Source organism: Centruroides sculpturatus, unplaced genomic scaffold (genome assembly GCF_000671375.1).
Source record: "Centruroides sculpturatus isolate CEXI.00-Female unplaced genomic scaffold, Cexi_2.0 scaffold1438, whole genome shotgun sequence".
In the NCBI taxonomy this organism is placed as follows: domain Eukaryota; kingdom Metazoa; phylum Arthropoda; class Arachnida; order Scorpiones; family Buthidae; genus Centruroides; species Centruroides sculpturatus.
Window position 1 is genome coordinate 146,788 of NW_019385604.1, and position 17,065 is coordinate 163,852.

Consider the following 17,065-nt stretch of genomic DNA (forward strand, 5'->3'; position numbering starts at 1 on the left):
GTTTTGCATTAATAAACAATACAACTACTTAATAGATTTAGTATTAAGTATTAGTTTGTAACAGTAAAGTTCAAATCATGACCTCCATGTTTTTGGTCTGCAAAAAGATACCTTACGACTCCTTGAACACAAATTAAATCTATTTATTTAACACTATTTACAGAGATACATAGCAATACATCGTGATTACTTATAATTATAAGGTCTTAGTCCAGACCTGTTTTTCTTAGGCTAGGCTCACCTCTCGCAACAGTTGCGTTGCCTTATATTTAAGTTCTAGATCCTTTGGCCGACCAATCAGGAGCTGAGCTTTCTATCAGGTCCACCTTGGTTGGCATACCTGCCTCAACTTGTCCAGGATGATGCCAACTGTCCCTTCCCAGAAAACGTGTTCCCACGATTGAAAATTTGATTTAGCTTGTCACCACTTCCTTGACAGTAACTATTGAAGAAATTTAACGATTTTAAAGTGCTTTCTCATTTTTATAATTAATTTTGCACTATTTAGTATGTCAAACTACCTACGTTTATTTATGTTGTGATTTTATAAAAGTAATTCTTAATTAGAATAAGGTACAGTACCTAACAGCAATATTAGCAATATCTATATACATAATCGAGACGGGTTGATAATGATAATAATAAGTGCAGAGCCTAAATGGTTAGGAGTTGAAAGTTGAAATTTGGTACACAGTTAGGGTATATCACTAAAACGCACACTAAGAAGAGATTTTTCGAAATTTTCCCCCGGGGGAGAGAGACAGGATTAAGGCTTCTATATACATTATGGATACGAGCCCAAACGGTTAGGAGTTGAAAGTTGAAATTTGGTACACAGTTAGGGTACATTATGAGAACGCACACTAAGAAGGGATTTTTCGAAATTTTTCCCCATGGGGGAGAGGGACAGGATTAAGGCTTAACACTTCAATCAACAATGGAAGTGTTAAGTAACAATGGAAGTGTTATGTAACGATAGAATTGTTAAGAGAAAGCGACGTGCAAGACACAGATGCAGTTTTTTCATTTTTGCGGGAAATCGAACATATTTTTAGAACCATCTAAAAATTCTCTAATTAGTCTGGAAACAAGGGGACCCAATTCTTGCATTCTATGACTGTAATGTAATAATCTTAATCTTAGTTATTGTTACTTTTGCCCGAGCAATGCTGGGCTTACCTGCTACTATATATATATCTATTGCTATTAAAAGTGTATATATATATATATATATATATATATACACTTTTAATAGCAATAGATATATATATAGTAGCAGGTAAGCCCAGCATTGCTCGGGCAAAAGTAACAANTATTAAAGTGTGTATGTATATATATTTTGATTTAAAAAAAAATATATATATATATATTTTTTTCCTAACAGTTTTGTCCCTGACCTTAGTGCATAATTTACATTTTAGTAAAGAGACTGAGATTTATTCACTTTACAATATAATAAAATATGGCCAGCCATGTTGTAAAATGCAATGTAATGACAATCCGGCTTAGCTTTATTATAAAATGATGTCATTTAATCAAACAGCTAGACTCTCTGTAAAGTGGCTAAACTAACAATCTGGCTGCAACATATACTATCTTAATCATTTTACTTTTTCCAAATTATTAAGAAGTTTAAGAGTTAATGATTATTTTTAATCTAAGTGAAATTAGATTAAAAATATATCAATTAAGAATAACAAAATATTAACATACTTAATGATATATGACTTGTTATATTTTTTAAATATTTTAAATAATTTATGTACCGATTTTATTTGAATAATAATTGTTCCAAATAAAGATTTGAAAAAACTTTATGAATTTTATACTGTTTACGTAAGATCATAAACTACACTAGGTAGGTACTGTGTTTATTTAGCAAACAAACTTTAATAGAAAGTGAAATGTAAAATATACAATATACAGTAGGTCCACTTTTTAATTCTTTTCTCATTAAAAGTATACAGAAAGTAACATTGTAAGGATAGATATTAATTTGCCATTTCAAGAATAATTTGTTTTAAAAATCAAAATTCTCATAAATATTTAAATATTTTATTAATAACAGACGTTAAATGAATACAGTTGTCCCTCAATAGTCCGACATTTTTTAATCCGACATGCTCAGTAGTCCGACGCACCGTGCCCGTTACGTGTCTGCTTGCACAGAAGCGTGTCGCGATGTGAATCTCCCCATCCAATTCTTACTCGATGACACACATTTCGTGTGTTTTATGTGAGCAGTTCTGTTCAAACAGTTGGAGTAGAGAATATTGTAAGTTACTGCTAGCAAAACAATGCGAAATATGTAATTATTTTTGGTAATCCGGACACTTTTGGTAATCCGACACACCTTTGGTCCCATACCTGTCAGATTATTGAGGGACAACTGTATGTCCAAAGTAAGAAATAACCACCCTCAAATAGTAATCACAGAAAATATTCAGTTTAAAATAGTAGCTGCAGTTGCTATTTGAATAAATCTGATATCTTTAATTTACATTTTTCTAATTTAAATGAAATATTTTTGGATTCTGGTATAGCATCATTTTATATAAGGCACCTTGAAGAGGGTTTTCCTATTTAAAGGTTAGAAAGTATTCTTTACCAAAGCAGTCCAAGTAACCATTCATACAATCTATGCTTATAAAATTGAACTCATGCTTACAAGTAAAGAAGGTTCAATTAAGCTAAGTGATGCCCAATCTTCAGAAATTGTGTACATATGGTACAATCTATATCTAGAGACAATTTGACTGCCAACACATGCATCATGGCCAGATTTTACATTGTCTGTTATTTGTCTTTAGAAATGTTAGTTTCTGTTTTCAATGTGTTGTACATTAAAACTTACATGTCATATAATGTTCGAAAATAAAGTATTAGTAAAACTATCTATAAATAAGTCATTTGTGTAACTTTTATATATAATCCATATTAGATTGTTTATGACCTTTGGGAAACCAATGTTATGTACTGTACAGTACATTATCCTTTCAAGTTTTTAACATGTATTCCATCTTTTAGAGATTTGAAGCAGTTTCAAATCTCTAAAAGATTCAAAACTATTCTGTCGGAATTTTCTTGCTCAAGGTTGATAGTAATATACTGTTGAAATTAATTGTATGAATTTTGTTCAATTAAACTTTCTATAGAGACAAGAACAGTTATATTTTTTTTTCTATGGGATATGTTCAATATTATTTAAGAAAACCATAATTTACATAAGTTTTACTGTGTAAAAAAAGAAAAAAAATACAAAAACTTTATTAGAAGTCACCAGATCAAATTCTGTACATATAAAGTTATACAGTGTTGGAAGAATTTTAATAGGTAGATTGAATATTGTTGAATATGAATTGTATTCTTTCTGTATCCAGTTGTTTGAGGTGACAAATGTGTTCCACTCTTGAGAGATTCAAATCCAAATTAAAACCTTGAATTTTTCGTGGTTGGTTGACTTAGTTATATCAGCCTCATTCATTTCTACTTTGTACAATTCTATTATAAATTTGGTCTGTTGATAATGAACAAAATATTGTATCTTCTCTCTATTCAAAAATGAAAAGTTGATATTTATTTTAAATATTAGAATAATACTTTTACATAAGTATTATTCTAATATTTAAAATAAATATCAACTTTTCATTTTTATTATTATTCATTTTTATTATTAAGGTAGTTTATTATTATTATCATTGAATAAATTGCATTTTCTTGATTAGTAGTAATTTTCTTAATTTTTTTTTTCTAAATTTAATTACTAACTANTCAACAATATACTGGTAAATGCTGTGCATGTTTTTATCCATTTATAATAAATATTCTGCAATTTTTTACAGTTGAATTAACTAATCCTCTGAATAAAGAATGTAATTTAACTACGCTCAATTTGTTTTGTCAGCAAGTCGAATTAGATGAGGATGGCCCTCAAATGTCTTTAAGATTTTTAGCTCATAAAATTCAATCTCCTCAAGAAAGAGAAGCAATGCAAGCATTAACTGTAAGTTCATGTTTTTCTTTCTTTTTTAAAATGTATGCTTTCATAAACATATAAATATGTACACACAATAATTTCAAATCAAAATTTTGGATATTTAATTTTTATATGATATTTATTATCTAAAAAATAAATTTAAATAATTTTAGATTTATTTTAACCTGGCGTTCCTTCAGTTGGATTTGTAATGCCGTTACTCAAGAGTGAGCACCATGCTCACCCTACATATTTTCATATTTTTAATGATTTGTCTTGAGAGATTTTACTAAGATCAGGAAGTTTTGTTATGAATAATACACATTTTAATGTTTATTTTACTTTAGTTAGAATACATTAAAAGTAATTTTGATATAGAAACAGAAAATTGATATCTGATCAGATCGATAAAAACAGAAATACAATATCTGAAATTATTGTTAAACTTAGATTCAGAACTTGAATAGAAATTATAACTGTTTAGTCTGGATTTTTAAAATTGCATTGTTTTCAGATTGTTATTGTGTGGTATCTGCAAATTGGTACAGTATACTACACCTACAATTTGGGATGCTGTTTCTCTATTCTTTTTTTTGGGAGTATGCACACTTTTCTCTTGATACTTATGTTGCCTGTGGAGGATCTGGTTTCTTTCTCAACACTTCCAGGATTTTCATATGAAGATCCTCTCTCTTATTGTTTGAGAGGAAGGGACCTACATTTTCTTCCTCAGACTCCTCATCAAGCCATTTCAGAAACATTTCACCATGGTTTCTGATAGTATGGATATACAATATTACATTGCAATTAGAATCATACCACTTGAAATGGAAAAAAAAAATAATTGTGGGTGAGTGCCATGCTAACTGAAAGCCTTAGGAATTGACTATTATTTCCAATTCCAGTGATGTGTGGAAGGGTCACGAAGAAAGGTAGACGAGAGTTTAGCCATAAAACTTCCAAGAAGCCCAAATTACAAACATTTTAAAATGTAAGGTGCTTTCCCTCGCAGTATGCATTTTAAATGCAGTGCTTTCCCTCGAGTAACAGTGGGTTAATATGAATATAATAAATAGAACTTTTGGAAAATTTCACTAAATTTTATCCTTTTTACACATTTGATTACATTTCTAAGAGCAGTAGGAAAGCTTACTAGATACATATTAGCATAGCATTTGCCTTCAAAATTTGCACAACTAAATATAAAAAGTTATTGTTGACTTGTTCAGTCTATTTTAAGTGAAATTTAGTATAATTTAGCTAATAACATACAGTAATAGTATTAACAAATAGAAGAATTTTATTACTATAGATATTTTACTATCTTTTAGAAATTTGAATATCAAATTAATTTTATTTAATAATTTATAATAACAGTAGTAAGGATGATGTCTATATTGATATAATATGCATATATCATGTTATGTATAAATCATGGCTGATCAGATACTGTATGATATATTATTGGGCTGCAATTTGAAAAAATTGTAGATTTATAAATTCTCACTGTCATTCGTCCATCCGTCTGTCTTTCCTTAATCTCAAGAACGGAGTTAGATAGATGAAAGAAGACCAAATATTGAAGGCTGGATGCCCCAATTAACAATATGTGAACTTTCAATGCAAACTAGAAGTCACGTTATTTCAATTAAAAAATTTTTCCCCAAAGATGTTAGATGACTGGCACAACTCTATTGTTAAAGGAAAAGTATGATGTACAGGGACAAGCCGTAGCCATACTACTAATTTGATGTGGAGAGCATATATTTTAAATTAAATAAATTAAAAGTATGATTAAAAATTGCAGCCTGGCATTGTGACTATGTCACAGTAAGTAATTGCTCATTGTATTGAATATATAGGGAGTTTTTTTTTCTTACAGATATTCTATGCTCATTTGTGTCAGTGATATGTAAATACATTAAACCATTGCTTATTTCAGAGAACTAATATTTGTTATTAAATAAAACAGTAAGTAACACACAACTTTTTAATACCTAGCACAAACTATTTTCCAAACTAATGTTCTCAAGCTAGTTTATAGCTCTTAATCAAGTTTAATCTTAAATCCAATGAAGAAATGCTGGTGTTCGAAAATGTTTAACTGCAGGATGTTCAAATTAATTTAAATAGACATCATGAAAATCATTATAGATAGTATTAATTAGGTAATTTTCATTTTATCTATATGTTCCAGTAAACAAGCAAACATCCAAATTTAACACTAATGCCCTACAATAAGATTACATTAAGTAGGGCATAAACCTTTTAACAAAAGCTTCTACAAGTTGGAAATGGATGCTGCATCCCTTCTATTGATGCATTTACTCCATGTGGCCTTTGCCAATTTCTTTTTTTCTAACCAGTCTTGTGATTCTGGCTTCCACCCATTTCACTGCATTACCATCCTTCAAAGCAAAGGCCAATGCTCTCATTGCCCTCTTAATGTGTGTCAGATTTATAATCTTTTAATCTTGTGTCAAATATTTCTAGCATATTTTGTGCAAATGTTAAATTGGTTTCCCTTGGCTGGAATCTGATAAACATTCAACTTAATGTTCTTATAGGATGCACTGCTCTTTTATTATTTTCTAATAAATTATAGAGGATTTCTACAGATGAGCTTTTTTTCTTCAACAATATACTGGTAAATGCTGTGCATGTTTTTATCATAATCCGTACCTTAACCACTCCATTCTTATTATAAAATATATACAGTATTTGTATAGAAGTATATTTCTTTATATATATATATATTATATATAATTAGGAGCAATGGAAGTGCTGGATTCCAAATACAAATAATTTATCTGGTTTTTAAATAATTTTTATTGCTAAAGTTTATTTTATATTATATTTGTTTTTGATCCTTTTGAGTGAGATGAAAACTTAACTAAATATTTTCTAAATTATTAAATATTTTAGAAATCGTAAAGTTTTCAATAACAAATGCAAAAATAATTTTCATATTTGCCTTAATACAGTTATGAAATATCAAAACGTTTGATGTTTTTTCACTATTATGCAAGTAATAAGTTAAACGATCATTGTTTTGCTGTTTTACATGTAAAATTATAGAGAAACAATCTTCAAATTAGTTATAAATAAAGCATTTAAAGTAGTTTATAAGACATGTTCTGTTTAATCATGATGATGATGAGAATAATTTTCTAATTCAAACATTTCATTATTCTTTTATAAAATGATTGTTGTACTAATTATTTTAAAATTGCCAAATTATATATATATATATATAGTTATGTTTTAATTCTAAGATAGTAAAAATTTTTAACACAGGATTACTTATCAGAAAATAATCAGATAGGCTGATTAATTTTCAAATTTTTTTTAAAGTACTAAGTAATAATAAATTTAAAAAATTATCATTATAAATGTTTGGTAATATTGGAAATATTGCATTTCTTTGATTGTATAATTATATCTAGAATAATTCAATGTCATCAAAAAGTACTTCAAAATATTTTCCTAAAAAATTGTTAAATTATTTTAGAATAGTATTGCATAAAATTTTATTATTAAACAAACACATCATGATTGAATTTGTTTTCTAATTATATAGAAAATAAAAATAATGTTTATGATACTGCAATATATTATTTATAAGTAGCATAAAAATTTAAAATTAGATAAAATTTTAATTTTTGTTGTTCTGATGATGATTTATTTATTTTGACAGGCTCTTGAAGAAATTATTAAGAATAGTGGTCCAAATTTAATTGCAGAATTAGGAAAATTTCGATTTTTAAATGAGCTTATAAAAACTATTTCACCAAAAGTAAATAATTTCTATTTATTTTATATTTTTTTAAAATGAAATTTTAAATAATTTTTTAATGTAAAATATTTATTTGTAATTTAAACATTTTAAACTTAAATTTTATTTGTAAAATTACTTTAATTTTAGATTTTGAGAAAACACAAATACATTAACTAGGGAAAATTTTGTAATAAGTGTTATGCAAGTCAGTTGGAAATGATGTATATGGAATTTTGAAATATATTTTTAAAGTGAATGAATGATTGTGTACATTTTGTATGACTTGACCAAGCCAGATCTGGCACATAAAATCTGAATGTAATTTAAATATATATTTAGAAATGGATTAATGAACACTTCTGAGAATGGCATAATCTAGCATGCTACTGCAAGATTCTGTTTTTGGTTGAGAATTTTGGTATAGTTTACCATATCTTGTTAGATCATGCATGACAAATGTATATACAGAACAGGAACAATACAGCTTCTGATGGGACAACCAATAGATTTCTATAGTTAATGAGGAGTGGTTATCTATGGTCTCTGGACTTTACATGTTCAATTTAAAGTAAACAAATAGTCTTGACCAATGACAAAAATACTGTTTTATATTGTGTATATAAGATTGAATAACTATCAGAAGCATTCAGAAGTATTATAGAGACATTAATATGATAAAATGAAAGAAAAAGTTGTAGCAATTTGAGTCAGACTTTTATAGTTATTTTCTATATTTATAAAGAATAAAATCAAGTTTTAGATTAATGTATTTTTTTATTATTTATTAGAAAAATTGGTGTAGAGGATGACTTTGCTGAGCATGTGGATTCAATTATATATGTCCTTAAATATACAATATTTTTATATAATCTTTGCAAAATAAAAATATAGAAACTAGTTTTATTAGTATATATAATAAATACAAATAAAATAATTATCAAGATTTAATTTTTGTATTTTGTCTGATAGTTTCACTTAAGTACATTTGTATTATGAGTCATTTTATGTCAAGTGGATCAGTGGTCCCCATCTGACCATGTCCAATTTAAATAAGTTGTCACAGTTTTTCGTAACTTCTAAAAAACTTGAGCTTTTAGATTGACCCCCTAGAAGGCCCTAAAAGTTTCCTTATAATAATAAGTTAAAGATTAATATGAATCTATGAGCACTAAGTTTTGACTCTATGGAGGTCTTGTCACACACTATTGACATTGTTGAAGTAATCACACAAGTGAGTAGTTGAAGTAATCACACAAGTTATTATGATGACTATATGCATTTCGTACAGGTTGTCGTTCCTCTTCAGCCATAGTAGTTACAATTTGGTGGGTTTACAGGCATCTACAAAAACAACAAGTGGTTTTTCATTACAGACATTTGGATTTATGATTAAAATGGTTTAAAATTACATTTTTATACATATTTAAAAGGTACATTCTATTTTGTTGCTGATGCATGGATGACTTCATTTTCTGGATTTTTCACACGTTATACATTTTCTGTACCAATCGCAACCAGAGATTAAAATTGTTTCTTAATGAAATTATTGTGAAGTAAATAAAGTATGGAAAAGAATGTAATACAAAGTTATAAACAAAATTACAGTTACAAAAATAAGAGGAGGTTTTAAGAAAGGTTACATATGTTTTTGCAGTCAGTCAGTTTGTACAATGTCCTCTACTACAGGAGCGATGCTGCTTTAGGCTGATATACAGCTCCGATGACATAAGTATTACCAGCTGTCTAATAGGTTTTATTTTATAGCATTGATGTGTTCTTTAAACTTAGTGTTCAAAACTTAATGCTCATATATTCATGTTATAATGTAAGGACAAAAAGCAATTCACCAATCAAATTAAAGATTGTTAGTTTCTAAACAAAACAAGACTACCCTTTGCTGAAACCACTGAATAGTTGTTCTCAAAGTTGTAAGGTTCGGTTTCAAGTTGTTGCAAAGCTACTACTATTAAAATATGCCTATTCTTGTGAACATATAAAATACATATTAAGGAAACTTTTAATCAAGATATTTTTTACTTATTAAAGAACTAATTGTTATTGTCATTTATTAAAATACAGGGTGATTCAAAAGTCACAGAAATTTATAAAAATTAATAACTCACAAATTTTAAATTTCTGTAACTTTTGAATCACCCTATATATACAGGTATAACACCTCACAATCATTATATTTTCAATAAGAAAAAATATTTTGAATTAGTATTTAGGGAATCGAACATCTCATAAAGTAAAAGAAAAAATAATTGAATTGATGTTTAAATGGAGCATGGAGATAAAAAAGGAAACCAAGATATTTGATGCATATCAAATGTTAAAGACACAAGGAATTGTCAAGTCAGATCCTATCTATGTTTTAGAGGTATGAATTCATTATGGATTGAAACAAACAGCCAAATTCTAATTAATTACTGAGTAATTTGGCTAGGAATATGCTTTAGGATACCACCTATCTCTAACCAAATTACTTAGTAATTAATAAGCCTTAAGTAGTTCAATAAGGAGTCTGGCTGTTTGTTTAGTTCATTTTTTACTTAAATTAGATTTGTATTTTTTATGTGAAAAATTTAAAATAGTTTCTAAATTAATACTCTATTGAAAATACAATACATGTAGTTTGGAATGCAAAGATATTTTTATAATATATAAAATAATGTAATAAAAAATTCAAACATTGCTGGATTTTTTCCTGAATATATTAAATATGCTGTTGCCATTTTTATATACTCTAATAATTACAATTAATTCTGAAAAATGTTTTCTGTTTACAAATTTTTGGTGTTAGTGATTACTATATGTTTATAACAAGTCTCTGGCCTGTTCAATGCCAGCAATTTGATGCAAGTACAGTAATACCTCAGTTTTTGTTGACTTCGGTTTTGGTTTTCATTGATTTTTTTGCGAAAACAGAGGACAACCCACACGTTTTCCTGCTCAGTGTGGTATTGTTTCTCATTGTGTGAGAATTACCTCCCCCCATGTCTAGCCAAACAACTCCTCTATGACAGCCGGATGGTCAAGGTGGCAGCCTACTGCTCTGGGGAACCCGGGATCTAATGCGGATGGGTTGAAAAATCCTCAGGAATTTTTTGGAAGTGGTCCATCTGGATATGTCAGGCCTCGTCACTCACCATCCAGCCACCCCATTGTGGGCCTGGCAGAACCCATAATGGGCTTCCTAAAAGAGGCTCTCTTAGTGCCCACAGGGCAGAAAGAGTTTTTAAAAAGCCAAACAATTGCATTGTTTCCTTTTCTTTTAGCTTCATCATGGAAACAATGAAAGTTTCCACAGCCAGCAGCCCTTCGAATGCCATGTTAAACGCTCATTTATTCTTTACATTAGTCTTTAATATTAATTTCTTATTGTTTTCAGTATTAAACACTATATTTATTCTCTATAAAATGTGTTAGGTATGTATTTTGGAGTGTCTAGAACGAATTAATTGGATTTACATTGGTTCATATAGAAATAATTGCCTCAGTTTTTGTCAGTTTTGAATTTCACTGATTGTTTTTGGATGGATTATCGATGAAAACTGAGGTATCACTGTACAGTAAAACCTCATTTTAACAGATCTTGATTTAATGGACAAAGTTTCCAGTTCATATGTCATATGTAAAATTAACTTTCTAATTTTAAATATACTGCCAATTTTAAAATGTTTTTTCTATATAATTAAATTAACAGGATTTTTTTTAAATCCAAGAACCACTGCTCATTAAGAACATTATTTTATTTATATTTGAAGGTTAGACTATTTACAAAAATATCAAATTTTCGAAAATTTTGATTAAGATAGACTCGAAAAAAAAGGATTAAGATAGACTCGAAAATTTGATATTTTTGTAAATAGTCTAACCTTCAAATATGAAGAAATATATCCTGAGTAATTACAGAAATTGTATCCATTATTTTATTTGTTTAGTTAAATACAATTAGTGTATTTTCCAAAAGAGTTTGTTTATTTTGATTTAGATCGTATACTTGTTTATTAAAGTCTCAACTGCAGTGAGTATGTAAGCAATAATATATATAGAAAAGTTTTCTGTTAAATTAAACTTCTCATACATACATAATTTTAATTACACAAACATATCTACATAAGTAAAAACAGATAAACTAATCTGTCAAGTTTTTAACATCTACTTTATTATATGAGACTTTTGTTTTTAATGGACATTCCCTTGCCCAAAGTAGTCCCTTAAATTGAGGTTTTATTGTATTATCATATACTGTATCATATAAATACAGTGATGTCTGTAACACTCCTTGGATCTCATACAGATCTTTATATTTTACACATGTCTAGAAAGCGGTTTATGGTTTATGATTTCTTCCATGACCTTTACTTTTTATTAATTCATTCTCAAAAAAGTTTTTGCAAAAAATGATAACATTCACTTTCCTTGCTCTTTCGTAGAGGCAGAACTGTCAACTTTAATTGTGTGTATTTCACAGTAATATATTCTTAGAAACTTTACAATTTATATCTCATGCCAGTGGGAATGGTATTTATTAATTAATTCCTAGCTATAATAAAAGAAATATGATGTTAAAATTAAATATAAATTTATAAAGTTTTCAAAATGATTTTGCCATACTACCACTTTCTGAACTTTCTGTACTATTGAATTGCCCATTTTGGAAGCATGCGTGTTCTTCAATGTAAAGTCATTTATTTTTTAAAAAACAAAAATTAGTGAGTATTTCTAAATTAAATATTAATTCTGTTATGATAACAATGCTTGAGAAATAACCATTAATACTGAACAAAAAAAAAGTAAAATAAAATAGAGTAAGTGAATAAAACCAACATCAAAACCTGAAAACAGTTAGCTTGTAAATGTAATGCATGCCCTATGTTGAAAATGCAGTCACAAAAAGTTAATACATTTAAACAGCAATAAATATATTTTTTGAAAGCATTTTATTATTATGTCTATAGTACTTTGCAATATTCACATTTTCAAATGAATTTATTTATGACTCCATTGTCAGGCAATGAGAATCTGCAGACAATGATGTACTTGCATTGAATTGACCTGGAGACACTTATAACATAAATTAAATAATCTATAGATTATTTGTTTGGTCTGAGTTAATAATAGTGAAATATTACATATTTTATTTTACTTTGATAAAATTTAAATGGTTTTCTATATTTTTTATGGATACAATTTTTATTTTATTTATGAAGTAATAAAGAGAGTGTTTTGTTGTAAATTAAAGTAAAAATAATAAATTTTCTAAAATCCTTATCCAAGTTATATAGATTTGTTTGTTTTAATATTACATAATGTTATGCTGTATTTATATTTAACATATTATTGTGTTTGAAAAATATTTATTAGATCATTAACATTTTTTATTATTAAAGCAACCTCCTGAACCATTTAAACCTCCACCTCCACGACCAAAAAATGTGGTGTTTGAAGACGAAGAAAAGTCTAAGGTAAAATAATATTATGAGATTTTATTATCTAAATTCATTTTAATTTCATATACAGTAGACCCCTTATAACGCTTAGATACGTTCCACGCTAATCGAATTTTACGTTGTAGGAATGATTAAATACATGAGCCAATCGCAGCCCGATAGGTGTGAACTTTACGGACTAAGGCTGTTTGAAAGGATTTCTTCCATAAAATTAACTGATTCTAGACTAATTTGACTCAACATTTCCAAAACACGTATAATTTTTTGGGAATAATCTGTATAAACTATGCTATAAACAAAAAATTATAGGATTACTTACCGAGTGTGTACCGTTCGACTACACCATTGCTCAAAGCTGGTTTTCATCGTGGAACAGCACACGAAACAGCGGCCGCGATTTCTGATAACAAATTTTTCGCAGAAAAATAACTTGACCTTTGGAGACATCATTAATATAAATAATTTTTATGGCCGTTGAATAAGAAGTGTTTCTTTCACAAGAAATGTATAAAATTAGTGCTGTATTAGACTTACAGTACCTAATTTACATACTGTACAGACGATAATAAACTCAACTTATTGCCTAATATCTCCGTAGTGTGGCGCCATGCTAGACGGCGGAAATTATATATTTAATTATAATAAAGTTACAATAAGTTAATATATAATTATATATACAGTACCTAATTTATATATAATTAATATATAATTATATGTACAGTACCTAATTTATATATACAGACGATAGCAAACTCAATTTAGCCGCTTCGTAGCGTGGCGCAGGGCGGAGGAAAGTAGTTCAGCTGCTCATTCACTATTGGTCCAGATTCTATCAATCTTGTCGTGAAAGGAGTCGGTGATGACATTTTAGGAGGTCCTTTATACATATGTTGCTACAATTTTTTCGCTACGTTATAGGAATTTCCGTTATAGGAACGCACGTTATAGGGGGTCGACTGTACTTAAAAATAATTAAAACTTTAAGTACAATTACAAACTGATATCTGAATCCAATTGGAATTGTCAATGAATAATAATTATATACTCGATGACCGGAATTATAATAAACACCCAAAGTATAAATTTCAATACGTAAAATATTTGTCCATCCTAAAATAAAACTATGCTAGTCAAAAGAATGAATTAATTAAGGAAGTATGTCACTGGCAAAAATGTATAGGCCAAAAGTGATATCTTGAAGAAACATTGAAAATTCAATTTGAGTATGTATATTAAATCATATATTTGCCTATATATTATGTAACAGTAACATTTAGCTTTCAGAATCATTTGTTTAAATGATTTTCTATATAACAACCGTTGTTCTCCTATTTGTTTTGACCAATTTAAAATTCAGATAGAATTGTGTGTTTTGGCTTCAGAGTTTTACATCTTCAGTAACAACTATGTTACCTGAATTTAGACATACTCTCTTTTATGTTGAATTCTTTAAATTGTATTCCTGGAACATTTGCTTTAAACTTTTCATATGTTTGTATTCCGAGTAATTAATTGGAATTGATGATAAACAAATATTCAGAAATTTTATGAGACAATAAAAAAATGTATTAACACTTATATAGAATTATTGTTTTCAACAGAAGTAGAATGAATAATATGATAGCAGCATTTTCCAAGAGAGTCCAAGAGTCTCTACTTGTTTTCCATTATAGTCAATAAATAACTGGAATCTTCTTCTGATGGTCTCCAGAATATAAAATCAGTTTTTATATTAATAATATCTGAAACATCATGTATGGATTTCCTATCTTTGATCATGGTTGGATGTTTGCGTGACCAAGATGATTGAGATTTTTTTAAGATCTCTCTCCAATTTGATTATTATGTAGTTTTCCATGTAATGTAAAATTAAATTTTACATATTTGTTTAGACATTACGCATTATCTATCATATGTATGAAGTATTTAATCATCATGATTAATATTTGATAAAATTTGAATAATATAAATTTAATACATATAATTAAGTGAGATGAAAACTTAACTAAATATTTTCTAAATTATTAAATATTTTAGAAATCGTAAAGTTTTCAATAACAAATGCAAAAATAATTTTCATATTTGCCTTAATACAGTTATGAAATATCAAAACGTTTGATGTTTTTTCACTATTATGCAAGTAATAAGTTAAACGATCATTGTTTTGCTGTTTTACATGTAAAATTATAGAGAAACAATCTTCAAATTAGTTATAAATAAAGCATTTAAAGTAGTTTATAAGACATGTTCTGTTTAATCATGATGATGATGAGAATAATTTTCTAATTCAAACATTTCATTATTCTTTTATAAAATGATTGTTGTATTTGAGAGGAAGGGACCTACATTTTCTTCCTCAGACTCCTCATCAAGCCATTTCANATAAAATAAATTACTTTTTTAATTTACACTATATTATAAGAATATATTATTGTTTTAATTGTAGAAAAATACTTATTATTTTTGTCTAATTTATTAACAAGCTTGAACTGTTGACAACACAAATAACATCGTATGTACTGAACTTGTTCCAGCATATAATATTTAATGGAATTCTATTAAAGTTTAATAATAATAATTGGAATAAGTGCTGGAATAAGTATGTATGGGTATTTGTATTATTGTTTATTCTGACATTACATTTACATCATTGTGTTATATCCATTAATTAATATAAACTTTATATAATTTGTAGCAGTAATATAAATGCACATGTGTGCTCAGCTGATTGAAATCCACATACACAAACACAAACATGTTTGCATGCATGCATGTGCATGCAGTTTTCCTGAATTAATATACAATATATTTATTATTATTATGTTGGGTTTAGTGGGTTATGCTCAGTTGACACTGGTGGCTGTGTATTATGCCAGAGCAGAGTCAAGGCATAGCAACCAAAACAAAACTAAAATTAAATAAGTGTGTCAGTGTCTGTGTCTGTATTTAGGAATTTCCTAACAATATGGCATGTATTCAGTATAGTGGGTTTGTGTAGTGTGATGTATGTATTTCTATTTAATTGTAATGTTTCCAGCTTTTGTGTAGTATGTGAGGTATCACACCTGTAGAGGAGAGAACAACAGATACAATAAACACCCTATCCATCCTCCACAGATTCCTTATTTCCTGAGCGAGTTCTGTGTATTTGCTAATTTTTTCAGTGAATGTGTTTTGTATATTTAGTGTTTGGAATGGCTGTCTATAATGTATGTGATTTTATTGTGTTTGTCAATGAGTATGATGTCTGGTCTGTTGTGGTAAATTGTTTTATCTGTTATTATGACTCTGTCATAGTACATTTTCTGCATGTTGTTTTCCGATACTGTCTGTGGAATGTATTTGTAGCATGGTTTGTGGATGTTTAATAATTTGTGTTTGTTTACAAGCTCTTGGTGTATTATATTTACTACTTGATTATGTCTATGTAAATAATCTGTGAGCCAAGAACTTGCAACCAGAAGTGATGTGTTATAAAGTTTCTGGCATGATTTATGTATGGCATGTTGTGACATTTTCTGTATGTGTCATTTGTTAGTGTTGTATCTTTGAGAGTGTGTTTTCTGTAGTTTTTAGTATTAGTATTTATGACCTGATATTATTATTATTATTAACTATAATTACTGCTTATTCCTTGTAGTATTTTTGATTTCTGTAAGCCATTTTCTTAACCCATTGATTTGTTTTGTAATGTTCTACTACAGAAAATTTGTGGAAATTTTGAAATTGGATATCCAGTTAATTTGTATGTGATAATGTGCAAAGTGCCTCCTATGCTTCTGCACCACTTGAATGAAGGGTTGACATCGCTTCAGCGATGATTATGTCAGGACAGAAGACCCTGCACACCAATTA

General features: G+C 28.2%; 1 protein-coding gene across 1 annotated transcript in view; it reads left to right on the forward strand.

Moving 5' to 3' along the window:
- LOC111640515 (ADP-ribosylation factor-binding protein GGA1-like) overlaps window positions 1-17,065 on the forward strand; it is a 40,836-nt gene that overhangs the window by 5,076 nt on the left and 18,695 nt on the right. The window contains exons 2-5 of the mRNA XM_023386532.1: window positions 3,843-4,003; window positions 7,674-7,772; window positions 9,976-10,134; window positions 13,151-13,225. Of these exons, the coding sequence (XP_023242300.1) occupies window positions 3,843-4,003; window positions 7,674-7,772; window positions 9,976-10,134; window positions 13,151-13,225 (494 nt within the window). The remainder of the gene's footprint in view (window positions 1-3,842; window positions 4,004-7,673; window positions 7,773-9,975; window positions 10,135-13,150; window positions 13,226-17,065) is intronic.